Below are 17,578 nucleotides of genomic sequence, written 5' to 3'. Positions count from 1 at the left end.
TCCTGGTTGTTAGGACAGTAACTGTAGTAGTTGTTGAGTTATTTGGGATTTCAAGAGCACAGTGTTTCTGATAATATGTAGCACTGCCTTGGAGCCTGTAAAATGTAGCTACTGTAAATCAGGCCCTCAGATGGAAAGAACTGCAGAAATTTGCTGCTGAAACTAAGGACTAAGAGTTGAGTCAGCTGACAATGGAAAATAATTTTAGAAAATGAGCTGGCTCAAACCTGGTGGTAAGGCTTAGGACTTCCAAAGGGGACTCTCCAACTCAATTATGTTGGGTGATCAGGAGACACAAACAAGATCGGGAGACGAGGAGGCAAGGGGAAGGGAAGGGTGTAAGGCCAGGAGTTGATTAGTGTATAGAATAGCAACTGATAAGAGGGAGATGTGCTGCTCAGAACTGATTGCTGTAGCAGTGAGAAGGTGCTGAGAGTGAAGAAGAACTGCCATCAAAGCTCCCAAGTAAAAGAAGAAGGAACAGACCTACTGAGGAAGGAGGAAAGAGGGAGATATATTACTACTTCCACTAGCATCATATCTGTCAGGAGCTACTGCCATTGTCAGTTCTGATGGCCATGGCTAGGTGTGACACCTTTGAGGGTGAGAACAAGGAGGAGCCATGATTGATAGTAGGTGATTAAAAAAAAAACCACTTTATTTAGCTCAGAATGGGATGTAGAAAGAGGGCCATTGGAAGGAGCCTATAGTTGATAGTCAGTTCTGCAGCTAAACCTGCTCCATTCCTGTGCAGAGCTGCAATTGGCATTTTTTTTTCTACCTGGTAATCTGTGGAGGAGGGAGTACAGTAAAGACAAAGAAATCAACCAATCACTTTGCTTATCATGAGCTGCACATGCAAAATCAGGATAGTGCTATTTGGGTGTGTGTCAGAACAGAGGCAATAAAGGCAGGATGGGGATTGGCAAGGGGAACAGCACATTTCATGCCAGTATATATTTTTGCCAGTTCAAGGATGGGTGGATAGGGCTTTAATTCATCAATGGGAAAAGGGCCAAATAAAGTACAAAGAAAAGCAGATTAGGCAATAAAGAAGTAAGTTTACCATGTCAGAGGCTGAGAGCCATAAGTATATTAGGACTTAAGTATAGCGTGTCTTTTAACCCTCTCCAGATCTTTGTGAACTTGCACTAATGGCCAAGAAATACTTTCCAATTTCCCAGCCCTAAGATTCAGAACATAACACTTTTTTTATTAAAGCAAAATGTAAGCAGGTGAATGAGATGGAATTATTAACGGAACTTCCTGAAGCAGATGTTACTAGAAAAATATCATCAGTCATTCCCAGCACTGGAGGATCTAGGACTGTCTACAGGGTCAGCACAAGACTGAATAATGACTTCTGTGAGTGATTTACTCCAACAGTTTAAACTTAGGAAAGGATTCAGAAAGTTTTGAATTCTTTCACAATGTATATGCAGTGAGTTTAATTAACGAAAAAACTACCTACTCAGGAAATGAATAGCTTTTGTCAACTTTAGTAAGATAAACTCTAACACATCAGGGCATCCATGAATATTCTTAATTGGGGGCAATATTATCCTGTTAAGCTTATCTGTATAAAATATACAATACAGAAGGATATGCTCAGTGTTTCAATGGCAGTTGAACCAGGAGGGCAGGCTCTCCTTCTCCAGTGCTACACCGAGAGAGTGCAAATATTCTGTGGCATTCAGAGGGGAGTGAGCTGATCAAGATACTTTGTAGGCTTAAAACAGGATTCATGGAAGCCTACCATAATATTTGTGGGGCAGATGTTATGCTTACTCTGATCCTTAACAGCTACCACTTTCTGCTTTACTGCAATCTTTGCTTGACCATAGACCAATTCCTTCAATGACAGTGGAGAAACCCATATCCAAGCATTTTGATTTCATGCTTCCAGAGGTTACAAAATTGTCAGCAATTATTCAAGGACTTAAGACCTCATGGAAAAAAAAATCCTCTTCACCTATAAGTTGACAGTATTAATACATGTTCAGGTCTTTATTTTTAATAAACCTGCTTCTATACAAACTGAGCACATAGTGGACCACTTGAAACAATTTTCTAAAAAAAACAAAAAGACCCTGCTGTCTTCTAAGTGGCTATTATGGACCCTGTTCCAAGTCTAGCATCATATGAAGTGTGAGCTAGGAATTTAGCAACAAAAAGCTTATTTGCAGCTGGGGTGTAATAGGCACTTCTATTGTACAGAGAAATGACACTAACTGCAGTGCTTTGGGGAGCATGGTATGTAAGTGACTGCCTGTGGAGTGAAAAATCACCCCAGATATTTAAAGCATGCCACCTGCTCTACTTACTGTTCATTAACTATCCAGGTAAGCTTTTTTGATCTTTTAGGAAAAATTATCATCTTTGTTTTACCAAAATATATTTGCAAAATATGTTTCCTTCATTAAAATGCTAAGATTCACACTGCCCTCCTTAGACCTCTTGGTGAATGAGAGAGAATTGCTATGCCATCAGCATATAATAATTAAATTATGCATAATTTTTGGTAGATGAAATTCCACTTTAATTAAACAATATTGATGGGGCAAACTTACATTCTTGTTAAATGCCTTTCCAATGGGCCTAAATCCTAACAAATGACTGGCTAACTTACATCTTACCCTCAGATTAGTATTGTCATAGGATTTGTAGATAAGATAAGTAAGATGAGTAAGCAATAGCGAACTGTAGTGGCTTTAAGTTTAACTTGAAGCCACTATATCCAGGCATGTTCCTCTGCCATGATGTTTTCTGAGTCCAGCCAATCTATGAGCTTCCGGTATAGATATCTGGCATAGATTTTACTGACTGTGCTTAATAGATTGACTGGATGATAATTAGCAGTATGGTCTAAGTTGCCCTTCCAAAAAATCCTTATCTGAATGGTTTGTAATAATAGATTCCATGATGTAAAAAGTGGACAGAGTTCAAGTCTCTACAAAAGAAAAACATATTTTTGTTTTTAACCATCTTATATTTAGTAGTCTCATATATATTTACATGGGATTACTTCCTACTTCCTCAATAGGATTTAGTTCTGAACAGGATTGTGCTGTAAGAACTATAATACTTGTGATACCTTTATTGACCAACTCTCTCATGGGAGTACTTGGCCTCTATAGGATTTACCTTCAAGACGCTTTACTTTTACTTTAAAAGGAAAAGTTTACAATGGCCCCTTAAGTAATCTGTTGGAAAATTCCCATAAAACAATTCTGAAATTGTTGATTCTGGCATGACAGCAATAACAGGTTTTACTGCTCTTGGGACTGCAGTAGTGATTGGTGTGTTTGATTCCATCATCATTCCTGTTAACTTGGACACTCTTGTGGGATCATTCTTGTTTCATTGCAAGCAAGGGAGCAGTGGCCTCCTTTATGGTGCTTGTTCAAGGGAGATTATGTTTCCTTAATTCTTTTTCCTCCTGTTTCATTCCTGCTCCTTCCCTGTCTTCTCCAAGCAACAGACAGCTTTCCAGTGTTACACATTCTATCAAGCTGCTGGGGCCTGGAATCTGACAGCTTCCTGATAAGAGGCCTGCAATTCTCTTTATCTCTCCTGTGTGAATTAGCTTTGCCTTAACACCTTTGTCATATGTCCCCCCACCAATTCCCCCCTTCCCTGACACCCCCAGTCAAAGGGGAAGCTGACAGATAAAAGATCTTCTCTGCGGCTAGGATTCTAATTAAACACCTCACTTGCCTGTAGCACATTCCCGCTTGGAATTCAGGATTAGTTTAACCCTGGCATAAATGCTTCTAAGTCCTTTTCTTTTTTACCATCTACATTTGCCTCATCTGTAGCCTTTTCATCTCGGGCAGCAAGCTCTTTAATACTGGGAAACTGAACAAATGTAAGCAAGACAGATTTTCAATTACCAAAGATCATTTAAAAAGTGTTCATTTTCAAACAGAGGGGAAAAGAAAAACAAGCCCACAAACCAAAACTATACTTTGTTGAAAGGGACTAGACAGAAAAGATGGCATGGTGATATGTAACAGCCTGCTGTGGCGTCAGGAAATGGGCAACTATGATGAATGGACAGAAGAAATAAATGGCCCATACTTGGTGGTTTATGTTCCTATTCCTGGGAGATCTTGTTAAATAGTGGTCCAGTTTCTTAGGCAACCCTGTACCAAACAGAGTTGATTTTTCTTTTTTGCTTGGGACCAAACAGTGACTATATCAGTTCCTTTCCCAATTTTTAACAGCATGAGTATTATATAGTAACACAACCTTTTCTATTGCATCATTTATGAATGAACAAATTATTATCCTCAAATAATCTCTCAAGTTGCTTCGGTGTCTGATATAGGTACATAATTCATCAGTGACTTAAAGTTTGTTATAAATAAGGAAAGGTACCCATGTATAAAGAAAAGTTGTCAATCTATTTTATTGGGATAAATTTATTGGGATAAATAAATGAATATTACCAAGACTATCACTGTAGCTATGTCAACCTATAATTTCCTTATATAATTTAATTGTATTATAGACCTGAGAAAGGGAGGAAAAGAAAATACACTGATTTATCCTAACAGGAATTAGTTATTTAGTTATTTCATCCCACCTGTATATACTGCATTTGCCTCTTCATCCACTCTATGTTTTATTAGCACTTTTTAAAAAAAGAAAATACAGTTCCCACATATCAATCAAGACCTGAGAAAGTAACGGCATCAGGCCGGCTAACCCTGTTTATAACATGGTGATTCCTTTTATCTCTATCCCCTGACATCTGCAATGAGCATGCAAGTCTAAGATCTTCTTAGTCATCCACACTCTAGTGCTGACACTAGTGGCAGCTTACATGATTTTGGCAATGAGGCTCACTGGCAAGGCCTATTTTCCTCTCTCACAGGTTTATGTCTTGTTTATATCAGTTCTACTACCTATACGATACCTCTCCTAGGTACACTTCATTTGCCAGTGAGATCAGCCACTTGGAGCTATCCTTCAGAAAGAAGGTATTTATTAAAAGCAGGACCTTACTTCTGGTTGCCCCAATGTTATAAAGTATATGCCCTTAAGGAGTCTGTCTTTTTCCCTGTTTTATTTGTGGAGGCAGAAGAATTATTAAGTCCTATGATGCAGTTGTGTCATCTGTAGCCTTCAGAATGAATTGATTTTTTTCTTTTTTTCTCTGTGGTATTGCTGTAAAGTAGGTTTAAATTACTGCCTTTGTTTTAAATGGATTTATTTTGTACTTTACAGTTTCTTGGGAGTGGGGATAAACTATTTTATCACTTTTTTTTAATGAAGGCTGGAAATATAGCAAATAAATAAATCCCCAACTTCTTTTTTTTTTTTTTACATTAACTAAACTCTATTTGTATTGCTTCTTCCCATCTCACAAATTTTATCATCTTACCGAACTGTTCTGGCACTGCACACTTGAGCTATTGAAGCGAAGAGCTGGTACACGATGAATCACACCTTGGATGTTGAGGACACATTCATATCCACGCTGGCCAGACTGTGGTTGGGGTAAATTCCTAGCCTTCAGTGTGATGGGCTTCACTTCACCAACAGGGATCAAAATCTCTTCTGTAGGAAACAACTGTGGGCAGTCCTGGAAAATACAAACAGAAAAATGTTATTCAGATACAAATATGGGCATTTAATACTTCAAATATATTTGAACTTTGAAAAAGTATAGATTTTGAGAAACTGTACCCGAGTAATAAAAACAATTACCCAGTCTTGTGTCTAGTTTTTCCCAAAAAGTTGTTGCATTCCCAAATGAAATTGCATCTAGGACTGGGCTGAAAACTCTGTAAAGAGTTATTTTTACTTCAAATAGCCAGGATTGTGAAAGCTAAGGAGGGAACCAAGAAAGAAACATGACTTCCTGGGCAATCTTTTTCACTGACTGCATGCTGTATCATTTGCGTTCCTAGTAATATCTCTCCGCAAAGGATCGTTACCTTGTCGTGGTGCTGGAGCTTGAGCACCTCAATGATGCCATGAGCTAAACCGTGAAGGGCCACCCAAGACGGGAAGGTCATGACAGAGAGGTCAGACTAAATGCGATCCCTGGGGAAGGTAATGGCAACCCACCCCAGTATTCTTGCCGTGAAAACTAAATGGATCAGTACAACCAGAGATATGTCGGTATACCATCAGAAGATGAGACCCCCAGGTCGGAAGATGGTCAAAATGCTACTGGGGAGGAACAGAGGATGAGCTCAACTAGCCCCAGTCGTGATGACGCAGCTAGCTCAAAGCCGAAAGGACGGTTAGCGGCTGACGGTGCTGGTGGTGAACGGCGAATCCAATGTTCTAAGGATCAACACACCATTGGAACCTGGAATGTAAGATCTATGAGCCAGGGCAAATTGGATGTAGTTATTGGTGAGATGTCAAGATTAAAGATAGACATTCTGGGCGTCAGTGAACTGAAATGGACTGGAATGGGCCACTTCACATCAAATGACCACCAGATCTACTACTGTGGACAAGAGGACCACAGAAGAAATGGAGTAGCCTTCATAATTAATAGTAAAGTGGCTAAAGCAGTGCTTGGATACAACCCCAAAAACGACAGAATGATCTCAATTCGAATTCAGGGCAAGCCATCTAACATCACAGTGATCCAAATATACGCCCCAACCACAAATGCTGAAGAAGCTGAAGTAGAGCAGTTCTATGAGGATCTGCAGCACCTACTGGACAACACGCCTAAAAGAGATGTTATTTTCATCACAGGAGACTGGAATGCTAAGGTGGGCAGTCAAATGACACCTCGAATTACAGGTAAGTATGGCCTGGGAGAACAAAACGAAGCAGGACATAGGCTGATAGAATTTTGCCAAGACAATTCACTCTGCATAACAAACACTCTCTTCCAACAACCTAAGAGACGGCTTTACACATGGACTTCACCAGATGGACAACACCGAAATCAGATTGATTACATCCTTTGCAGCCAAAGGTGGCGGACATCTGTACAGTCGGTAAAAACTAGGCCTGGAGCTGACTGTAGTTCAGACCATGAACTTCTTCTTGCACAATTTAGGATCAGACTAAAGAGATTAGGGAAGACCCACAGATCAGCTAGATATGAGCTCACGAATATTCCTCAGGAATATGCAGTGGAGGTGAAGAATAGATTTAAGGGACTGGACTTAGTAGATAGGGTCCCGGAAGAACTCTGGACAGAAGTTGGCAGCATTGTTCAGGAGGCGGCAACAAAATACATCCCAAAGAAAGAGAAAACCAAGAAGGCAAAATGGCTGTCTGCTGAGACACTAGAAGTAGCCCAAGAAAGAAGGAAAGCAAAAGGCAACAGCGATAGGGGGAGATATGCCCAATTAAATGCAAAATTCCAGAGGTTAGCCAGAAGAGATAAGGAATTATTTTTAAACAAGCAATGCGCGGAAGTGGAAGAAGACAATAGAATAGGAAGGACAAGAGACCTCTTCCAGAAAATTAGAAACATTGGAGGTAAATTCCAGGCCAAAATGGGTATGATCAAAAACAAAGATGGCAAGGACCTAACAGAAGAAGAAGAGATCAAGAAAAGGTGGCAAGAATATACAGAAGACCTGTATAGGAAGGATAACAATATCGGGGATAGCTTTGACGGTGTGGTCAGTGAGCTAGAGCCAGACATCCTGAAGAGTGAGGTTGAGTGGGCCTTAAGAAGCATTGCTAATAACAAGGCAGCAGGAGAAGACGGCATCCCAGCTGAACTGTTCAAAATCTTGCAAGATGATGCTGTCAAGGTAATGCATGCTATATGCCAGCAAATTTGGAAAACACAAGAATGGCCATCAGATTGGAAAAAATCAACTTATATCCCCATACCAAAAAAGGGAAACACTAAAGAATGTTCAAACTATCGAACAGTGGCACTCATTTCACATGCCAGTAAGGTAATGCTCAAGATCCTGCAAGGTAGACTTCAGCAGTTCATGGAGCGAGAATTGCCAGATGTACAGGCTGGGTTTAGAAAAGGCAGAGGAACTAGAGACCAAATTGCCAATATCCGCTGGATCATGGAAAAAGCCAGGGAGTTTCAGAAAAACATCTATTTCTGTTTTATTGACTATTCTAAAGCCTTTGACTGTGTGGACCATAACAAATTGTGGCAAGTTCTTAGTGGTATGGGGATACCAAGTCATCTTGTATGCCTCCTGAAGAATCTGTATAATGACCAAGTAGCAACAGTAAGAACAGACCACGGAACAACGGACTGGTTTAAGATTGGGAAAGGAGTACGGCAGGGCTGTATACTCTCACCCTACCTATTCAACTTGTATGCAGAACACATCATGCGACAAGCTGGTCTTGAGGAATCCAAGGCTGGAGTTAAAATCTCTGGAAGAAACATTAACAATCTCAGATATGCAGATGATACCACTTTGATGGCTGAAAGTGAAGAGGAACTGAGGAGCCTTATGATGAAGGTGAAAGAAGAAAGTGCAAAAGCTGGCTTGCAGCTAAACCTCAAAAAAACCAAGATTATGGCAACCAGCTTGATTGATAACTGGCAAATAGAGGGAGAAAATGTAGAAGCAGTGAAAGACTTTGTATTCCTAGGTGCAAAGATTACTGCAGATGCTGACTGCAGTCAGGAAATCAGAAGACGCTTAATCCTTGGGAGAAGAGCAATGACAAATCTCGATAAAATAGTTAAGAGCAGAGACATCACACTGACAACAAAGGTCCGCATAGTTAAAGCAATGGTGTTCCCTGTAGTAACATATGGCTGCGAGAGCTGGACCATAAGGAAGGCTGAGCGAAGGAAGATCGATGCTTTTGAACTGTGGTGTTGGAGGAAAATTCTGAGAGTGCCTTGGACTGCAAGAAGATCAAACCAGTCCATCCTCCAGGAAATCAAGCCAGACTGCTCACTTGAGGGAATGATATTAAAGGCCAAACTGAAATACTTTGGCCACATAATGAGAAGACAGGACACCCTGGAGAAGATGCTGATGCTGGGGAGAGTGGAGGGCAAAAGGAAGAGGGGCCGACCAAGGGCAAGATGGAGGGATGATATTCTAGAGGTGACGGACTCGTCCCTGGGGGAGCTGGGGATGTTGACGACCGACAGGAAGCTCTGGCGTGGGCTGGTCCATGAAGTCACGAAGAGTCGGAAGCGACTAAACGAATAAACAACAACAAAGTAATATCTCTCCTAGCCAACCTGCTCCTGGGAGTGCCATTTTCCCTCAATGGCAGGAAGTACTGTCTCCAAAATAAAGAAAAGCAATATTCATTTGGAAGGAGAATGCCAAATTAAATGCCTACTTTGAATTTAAGAGTTCTTCCAACATGGCTTACAAACAACAACAAAGAAAAGTCGTCTAATACAGTGTCATAAAATGTCATACTAAAATGCTATAAAATCTTCTAATACATGGAAGGGCAGACTAACCAAAGGCAATAACTGAATCCTACCAAAAGTAAAAGTGAACTGAAAGAAAATGCCTTCAAGGACCTTCCAAGGTGCTGAACAGGTCTCTTCAGGGAAGGTGAGAGGCTCAGAGATAACCACCAAAAAAGGATCCTCTGAATTCACCCTAATGAAAACCAATGGCAACTCTTCTGATGTTTTTTGGTGATGAAATTACATAGGTAAAAACAGAAGAAATCAGAACAAACACTTATCCAGTCCATTGGCATCCTACTTTCAAGAAAGGCCACAGATGTTTCAAGAAGACCTACAGTAGAAGGGAAGTCACCATGTTCTCCATGCACTTTTCTTCACCATCACACACACACAAAAAGTGATGTTCAGAGGGTATATCACATATTTTTGATGAAGAATTAAAGTTGATACAGAGATCACTAATCTATTTTTTTAATTTTAAAAAGTTTGATTTATTATAACTTATAATGATGACTCAAAGTGGGTACATACCAATTTCTCTTTGAAATATCTCTTGGTATAAGGGATAGTGACTCATCTACAGCTGGGTTAGCAAGGGCAGGGCAAGGTACTATGACACTTATAGAGTTATAAGCAAGGCTGTGAGTTAATCCAATATTCATCTTCAGGGAAGGGAGATACTTGTGAATAAGTTGAGTTAGTAGGCAAATGTTTTGGTCTAGGAGTGCCAAGAGATCAGGCCCAAGTAACATCAAATCAGGGAACTAACAAGTAAATTGCTAGTAGTAGTATACCAAAGCTGTCATAGATGTTGTTTCAATGAAAGTTTGTTTTTTTCCTAAATTTGATGGCAGAGCAAGTACAGAACAAAGGTTCACTCCCAAATAAAAACATCTCTCCTCTGTTTTTTAACTCTTCACTGAGACTCCACTGTTCATCTGGGAGTAAGTAATCAAAAGAGTCACTCAGGAACAAGGAATAGTTCCTGAAAAGATGTGCCTCGACAAGAACAGATGTGCTGCTTACAAGAAAAATGTTCTCTTGCAATCAGGCACATTTTCATTTCTCGTCTCTTTGAATTCTAAGACTTACACGCTTGTAGCAGTTCAGTGCTTCTAGGTCAAATGTGGACTGAATTGCCATTGATTTTTTTATTCTGGGTGTGACAGAGGCAGGCCCACTGAACCATGTTCAACAGAATCCCAAGTAATTGCCTCACCTTTGAATGAAGATATAGCCAGGGGATCCATTAAAATGGATTAATGGTTACAGTGACTGGAGTGATTGGAATCCAGCACCTTTACCTAGTCCTGTTCACATGCGATTTCTAATTTAGGCTGGACTTTTTTTCAAAAAATACAATTGTACTAAGTATCTCTGATATAGCTAGGCAGTTTTTCAGTCAGATAGGCATGAACATACCACACATTTCTGTGTAATGAATACAGGAAACAAACGTATGAAAAACACATTAAGGGTCTCCAGTTGCTTTCTCAATAAAATTTAGGTTTCTGTAAAAATCCTGTCACCTGAAAAATCAGGGGAAAAAAGTTTATAGTTTTTCCCCACTTAACTGGTACTGAGCCACATTTCACTTAATGGCACGCCTTTCAAACAGGCAAGGACACTGCGACTGTTTCTTCTTAAAGAAGGATTTGTTCTGTTTAGAACAGCAATACGAAGCAGCTCTCAAAATGACAGACACAAATACATTGGTTTAGTATATTAATGTGCTTTAAGAAATTCTTCAGTTATACTTTATTTCATTTAATTTGCTTCAGAAACAAGAAAGCTAAAATATATAATTCAAAGCACTCACAACTTTCAGAATAAATCACTCATGCAATTGCATAGCGTGCCCTGCAGCGTGATTTGTTAACAGGAAATAACAACCCTTCTATTTGCTAATTAGCACATGGAAATTTTCAGTTTATGACATCACAATTTGTATAATACTTTATTTCCCTGATATTACTTTTTCAAATTAAGACTTTATAGCACTTTTTAAAAGGTTATAACCAGCATAGTGAATATTCTATTCAGATTTATTTTTCTTTAGCTCCTGAGTCTTTAGAATGTTTTGAACCCATTTGTAGGAATTGTTCAAAGAAGCTTTTAGTATTAGAAATGTTTGTTTTTCAGCTTTTCAGTGGGTATTGAGAACCTTCCAACTATAAGCTTAAAAACAGCCAAAGTTTCAGACTTATGATAACTCACATTATGGCTTGAAAAGCTTCCAGATTATCAGAGCAATACATCAGATCTGGTTGCTTATCCAACCAGTGAAAATAATCTTAGCCATTTAGTTGTCTAGTTAGTTGGTTAATACACCTGCCGAGAAACACTCGGTTCTTGAGACAAGAGTTTACAATAAGGAGAGCCACAAACAGAGAATAGGCACCTGTGGCTCATTCCAGAGGATGCAGGATTGAGAGAGAGTAGAGATAGGAGTTTGAAGATAAGACATTTGTATTCATATTTTACATTTTTAAAAAAAGATGAAGTGGTTACTTACTAATAGATCTAGTAAATCAGATAGGATTTTCAGTCTTTTGCACATCCCAATCAGCAATCTGTTCCCATTTTGTCTCTGGGAACTCAATTTATAGATATGGGAAATTCATAACAGATCATGAGTGCAATTATACAGTCACAGTACTATTCCCAAGTAATCAGCACTGAGAAGCATATTATCAGTGAACCCAGAGGAAGCATATACAGCCATCATGATTCACAGCCATTTATTACCTTCTACTCCATTAACTTGTCTAACTCCCAGTTAAAACTGGAATTGGCAGGTAGCTACATTAACATTCCATCGTTTTGTTTGAAGAACAGTCCAAGAGAACTGAAACCACTGGTCATTTGTTGTTTAGTCATTCAGTCGCTTCCTGCTATTTGTGACCCAACAGATGTTTCTGTTTTTCAGAAACATATTTCTGGGATTGTTTTTCAGAGACATATTTCTGGGATTGTTTTCATGCCAGCTTCTGTTTCTTCTAGTTGAACATTTCTCATCATTTATTCTGCATATACAGTAAGTCAGATAAATAAATTTATAGCATATAACCTCAGAACACTCCTTTCCTTGTTTTGAACGACTGAGTTCCATCTTTTGTTCTAATTGTTGCTTCCTGGTCATTCATACAAATTATTCAATCGGCAAATGAGATGGCCTGGTACACTCATGTTTTGAGGACTGCCCACAATTTGTTTTGTTCTACAATTAAAAGCCTTAGCGTAGTTAATAAAACAAAAATAAGTGTCTTTGGGGAACTTCCTTGCCTTTTTCAAAAGTATGTTAGCAATGTGATTGCCTATTCTGAATCCCACTTGAACCTCTAATATTTCTTCTTCCTTGTATTGTTGAACAAATGTGCAAAATCTTGAGCATTATCTTATTAGCATGTGAGATATGTGCAATTTTTTGATATTTTGAGCATTTGTTAGTGCTGCCCCAAACAGAATCTGGAGGTCCTTCTGGACTCATGACTCCTGCTCAAGGAGCAAGTGGCAGTCATGGCTAGGAGGGCCTTTCCACAGCTTTATGTTGTGTGCCAGTTGCACCTGCTCCTGGATTAAAAGACTCTGCTCAGTCACTCATGCCCTGGTTACCTCCTGGGTGGTCTACTGTAATGTATTCTACAGGGGGTTGCCCTTGAAGAGCATCTGGAAGCTTTAGCTGGTACAAAATGTGGTGGTGCAGGCAGTTATATGTGCTCCTAGAACGGCACACCTTATACCTCTGCTCCATGAGCTGCATTGGTTGCCAGTTTGCTTCCAGGTCCAATTCAGGGGGCTGGTTTTGACCTTTAAAGCACTTCAAGACATGGGGCCAGGTTACTGAGGGGCTGCTTATTCCTGATTATGTCTGCCCAGCCCAATAGGTTTGGCAGGAGAGGTATGTTATGGGTCCTGTCTGCTAAGGAGTTACATCTGGCAGGACCCAGGAGATGGGCCTGTCCTATGGAACATCATTCCCCCCTAAGGAAAGACTGGCCCCATCCGTGGCAGCCTTCTGGAAGTTAAAACATGGCTCCATCAACAGGTTTGGAGACCTCAGGGAAATGGTTGTTTTTTTATTGTACGCCACCCAGAGTCACATGTGTGAAATGGATGGCTATATAAATGTGAGGAATGAATGAATGAATGGTTAATAACATTAGATCTTTTCCTAGATTTATCCCATTGCTGTTCTATTTTAGTTGGTTATATTGTGTATTTGTTTTGGGGATATTATGATTGTTAAATTAAGTCAAGCTTCTCATGGATGTTTTCCATTTTTTTATTGCATACTTTGTGTAGGCTATAGAGAATCATTAAATTGCAGTGTGATAAGTGCAACAACGAAACTCCTGAAGCTTTGTTATTAACTATATTTTCTAGGACTCATTTAATTTTACTTTCTAGAATGTAGTCAAACCTTTCTACTTATCAATTTGGGAATTTTTTTTTGCAGAGTTTCCTGTATATTTGTACTACTTCATTATATCTTCTTCTCTAGTAGTTCTTTGCCTTCTTTGTCTTTCATTATTCTCAGCTTTGCATAAATGTTTTCCTTGATTTTTGAAATAAACCCCTTGTCTTTCCCATTTCCCATCAATTTCTTTGCTGGGTTGATTTAGATATAATTCCTGCTCTTCTCTGGAAGTCAATGTTTAGTTGGGCAGCTTTTCCTCTGTCTCTATTGCCTTTTGTTTTCTACCTCTTTTCAACATGTCAGCAGCCAAAACAAGACTTTTGATTTTTGCATTTCAGAATATTTTTATTGGCTTCATCTTTAACAATGTCAGAAATTTAAGTCCAGAGATTTTTAGGTACCTTATCAAATCAATTCCTTTAAATGTATTCTTTATTTTTACTGCCTTATCATATGGAATATTGCTGAGATTGTACCTTGTTTGTCTGATTATTTGTTTTCTTTAATTTAAGTTGCAATTTCACAAGGTATTTGTGATCTTGGCTGCATTCAGCACCAGGTCTTGTTTTTGCTGACTGGATAGAGTTTCTCTACTTTTGGTTGCACAATATATAATCAATTTGATTTTCATGTTTTCATCCAGTGAAGTCCATCTTTTAGGCTATTGAGAGAACGTATTGGCTATACATTTTGACTTTCCTGATCAGAAGTCTGTTTCTTATGCTTTATTTTGTAGATCAAGGGCAGATTTTACCATTACTCCAGGTGATATTTCACTTCCAACTTTAGTATTCTAGTCTTCTGTAATACATATGACTTTTTTTTTAGAGTTGTGCTGGCAAAGTCTGCTTTTTCTGCATCTTTGGTTGGAGCATAGACTTTGATCACTGCAATATTGATTGCCTTACCTTGAACTTGAGATCATTCTATCATTATTGAGGTTGTATCCAAGCACTGGCTGTGATAGCATTTTTGAAATAATGATAGCTCCTCCATTTCTTCTGATTCCTGTTTGCAGTAGATGATCAGATACAAAGTGATCCATTTCAGCTCATGTTAGTTAACTGATTCCCAGAGTATTCATGTTCAATTTCAACATATCTATTCCAAAAACATCAGGTTTGCCTTGGTTCATGGTTCTAACATGTACCAATTGTACACATATCCTTGCAGCACTGAACTTTCCTTTCTCCTCTGGGCATAACAGCAGTCTGTACTTGCCCTCTGCTCTTCCCCAGTAGCTTGCTGGATTCTTTCTGATTTGCAGGGTCATTTTCCTGACATTGTCCTGATTATGAATAACTTGTTGGTTTTTCTGACAGAATACTAGAATGGATTACCATTTCCTTTTTCACTGGATCATATTTAGTCTGATCCCTCATCTATGACATGATCATCATAGGTGACCTTTTTGGGAGTGTACACTCTCAACACTATAGCTCATAGAATTGTTGTAATGCACAAGCCCCTTCACCACTGCAATGTGTGCAGTGCAGAATGACATGCTTTAGAACTTGTGTTAGCATTAGTGAAACACTTCCTCTCAAATCATTAAAGATTTGCATGGCTGCTTCAGTGTCATGTTCACTGATTCAATGTAGTTTATACATCGTAACGTTTCACATGCCATGGCGCTGGCGTGCGTTTCTGTTTGGGAGGGAGCTGCTGTGAGACCTTGTACCAAGCTCTGTATCTGAAATCAGTACAATGGCATGTGTTTGGGTTATTTTCTCTGCTCAAGGACTTTTCCGCAGACCATCAGAAACCATTAGGAGCGCCTGGGATTGTGAACTTGAGAAGATTCTACGGGGGGAGGGATTTCGTTTGCACCGAGGGTTTTTAGTTTGAATTTGGTGCGCTTTCATCATTCTCAGCTTTCTCTGTGATCCTGCATACTATTCTTTAATAAATCAGATATCTTTGAATTCCTGCTCATGAGTCTGATGGTGTTTTAGAATAGGCAACCATTATCTTCAAGGTCTAGTTCTCACTGTCTATTCATGTGTGCAAGCACAGCTACTTTGCTGGTGGTTCAAGTCTTAGTCTTAATTTGGAGAGCCAGTTTGGTCTAGTGGTTAAAGCAACAGGCTGGAAGCCAGGAGACCGTGAGTTCTAGTCCCGCCTTAGGCATGAAAGCCGGCTGGGTGACTTTGGGCCAGTCACTCTCTCTCTCTCAGCCCAACTCACCTCACAGGGTGGTTGTTGTGGGAAAAACAGGAGGAGGAAGGAGTATTAGGTATGTTCCCTGCCTTGAGTTATTTGTAAAAATAATAAAGGTGGGGATAAAAAATAAAATAAAAATCTTAATCTTATTCTTTATTAAATTTATATGCCTCCTGACTCTCAGCAACTCTGAATGGTTTACAAATTATTTAAAACATAAAAACAAATAGAAGAGTTGTCTCTGAATATGCATAATCAATTGACAATAGCTTTTGAAGCAATTGTGTGAGCCTTCCAAAGAATGCAGCTGCTTTAAATGATGAAAGAGAACTCCATGCATTAACATACACTATGTTTATGTTGCTGTCTGTGCACCTATATATAAAAGGTTTTTCCTCATACATATAAACTTATATACTAAATTTGTACATTATTCTAAAAACTGGTCCATTTAACCATGATATATTGACTTAATCACATTTGGTATAGATCATTCTATGGTTTACGAACTACAACATCTTAAGGCAAAATTAAATAAACTAAATTATAACTAAGCATGATGTGTAGATTCAGGTGTTGTTACTGGCATATTTCCCTCTACTAGATTTTACCTATGACTAAACTGACTAAACATTAAACTTCACTTTGGGGAACTGAACTTCAGCTCAAATATCTCACTGTAATACCTTCCCGCAGAGCTGCCAGTGGGATTCTATTGTGGCCTCCCATGACATTGCTGGTCAATATGGGATGTACTTTGTCCCTGCAGGTTCCTTCCTTCTTTCCCTCCTTTGCTCAAGCCCTGAAAAAGTTGGTTGGCACATCAACTGTATTGAAGTGTGCATTTAAAGAGAAATGTAAGAATGCATGTGTAAATTGTGTTTAAAATACATATTTACATGCATATTTTGGGAAAATATTTTTGAAAATTTGAAGAGTAATATAAACAAACAGAGTAATATAAACAAACAAAAACTTGAACTGTGAATCAAAGATGAGAAAGGTGGCATAAATTACAAAGGGAGGAGATTCACCCATCTGTAGTAGCAATTTCCTGCAACACTGCACACAGAATATGTTCACATTGACATAGGTTCAAGTAAGACTGGTACTCCAGCCTATACTTCTCTAACTAAAAAGCATTATGTGAATATCTCACTTGACCATAGCCATGACCACAGCAGCAGGGGTAGGTCTATGGGACTCTCTGGTGATGACCATGGCATATGGAAGATTGTGACATGTAATAGAAGAAAATGCTAAAGAGCAGGAGCTAATGAATGAACTCAAGGATAGACACTGTATGGTGTATGCCTTTGAAACTAACAGAAAGGGGAAGAATGTAATAGATTTTAATGAAGGTGGCCTGATTTTGAGGAATGGGGTTGATGATTACATGGAGAGAAATGAAGAGGTAGGTGTAATTATAAATGAAAGGGCTAAAAGGTGCATTAGGACTACTATGATTCCTATCATACAATCACCTACATGGCAATTGGCCAATCTGGTTTATATAATGGGAGTTGTAGTCCAGACCATCTGGTGGATGCCAGATTGGGGAAAGCTTGCATAGGTTCACAATAATGCTTCAATTATCTATGGTGCTTAGACTATTGGCATAGTAAGGTCTTAGGAAAAAC

The 17,578-nt window shown here is 39.1% G+C and overlaps 1 protein-coding gene across 1 annotated transcript in view; it reads right to left on the bottom strand.

Moving 5' to 3' along the window:
• PLXNA2 (plexin A2) overlaps nt 1–17,578 on the bottom strand; it is a 483,155-nt gene that overhangs the window by 172,281 nt on the left and 293,296 nt on the right. The window contains exon 9 of the mRNA XM_063297455.1: nt 5,390–5,590. Coding sequence (XP_063153525.1) covers nt 5,390–5,590 — 201 coding nt within the window. The remainder of the gene's footprint in view (nt 1–5,389; nt 5,591–17,578) is intronic.

Source organism: Candoia aspera, chromosome 3, assembly GCF_035149785.1.
Source record: "Candoia aspera isolate rCanAsp1 chromosome 3, rCanAsp1.hap2, whole genome shotgun sequence".
NCBI classification, from domain to species: domain Eukaryota; kingdom Metazoa; phylum Chordata; class Lepidosauria; order Squamata; family Boidae; genus Candoia; species Candoia aspera.
This window is presented reverse-complemented; position numbering and strand designations above follow the sequence as displayed.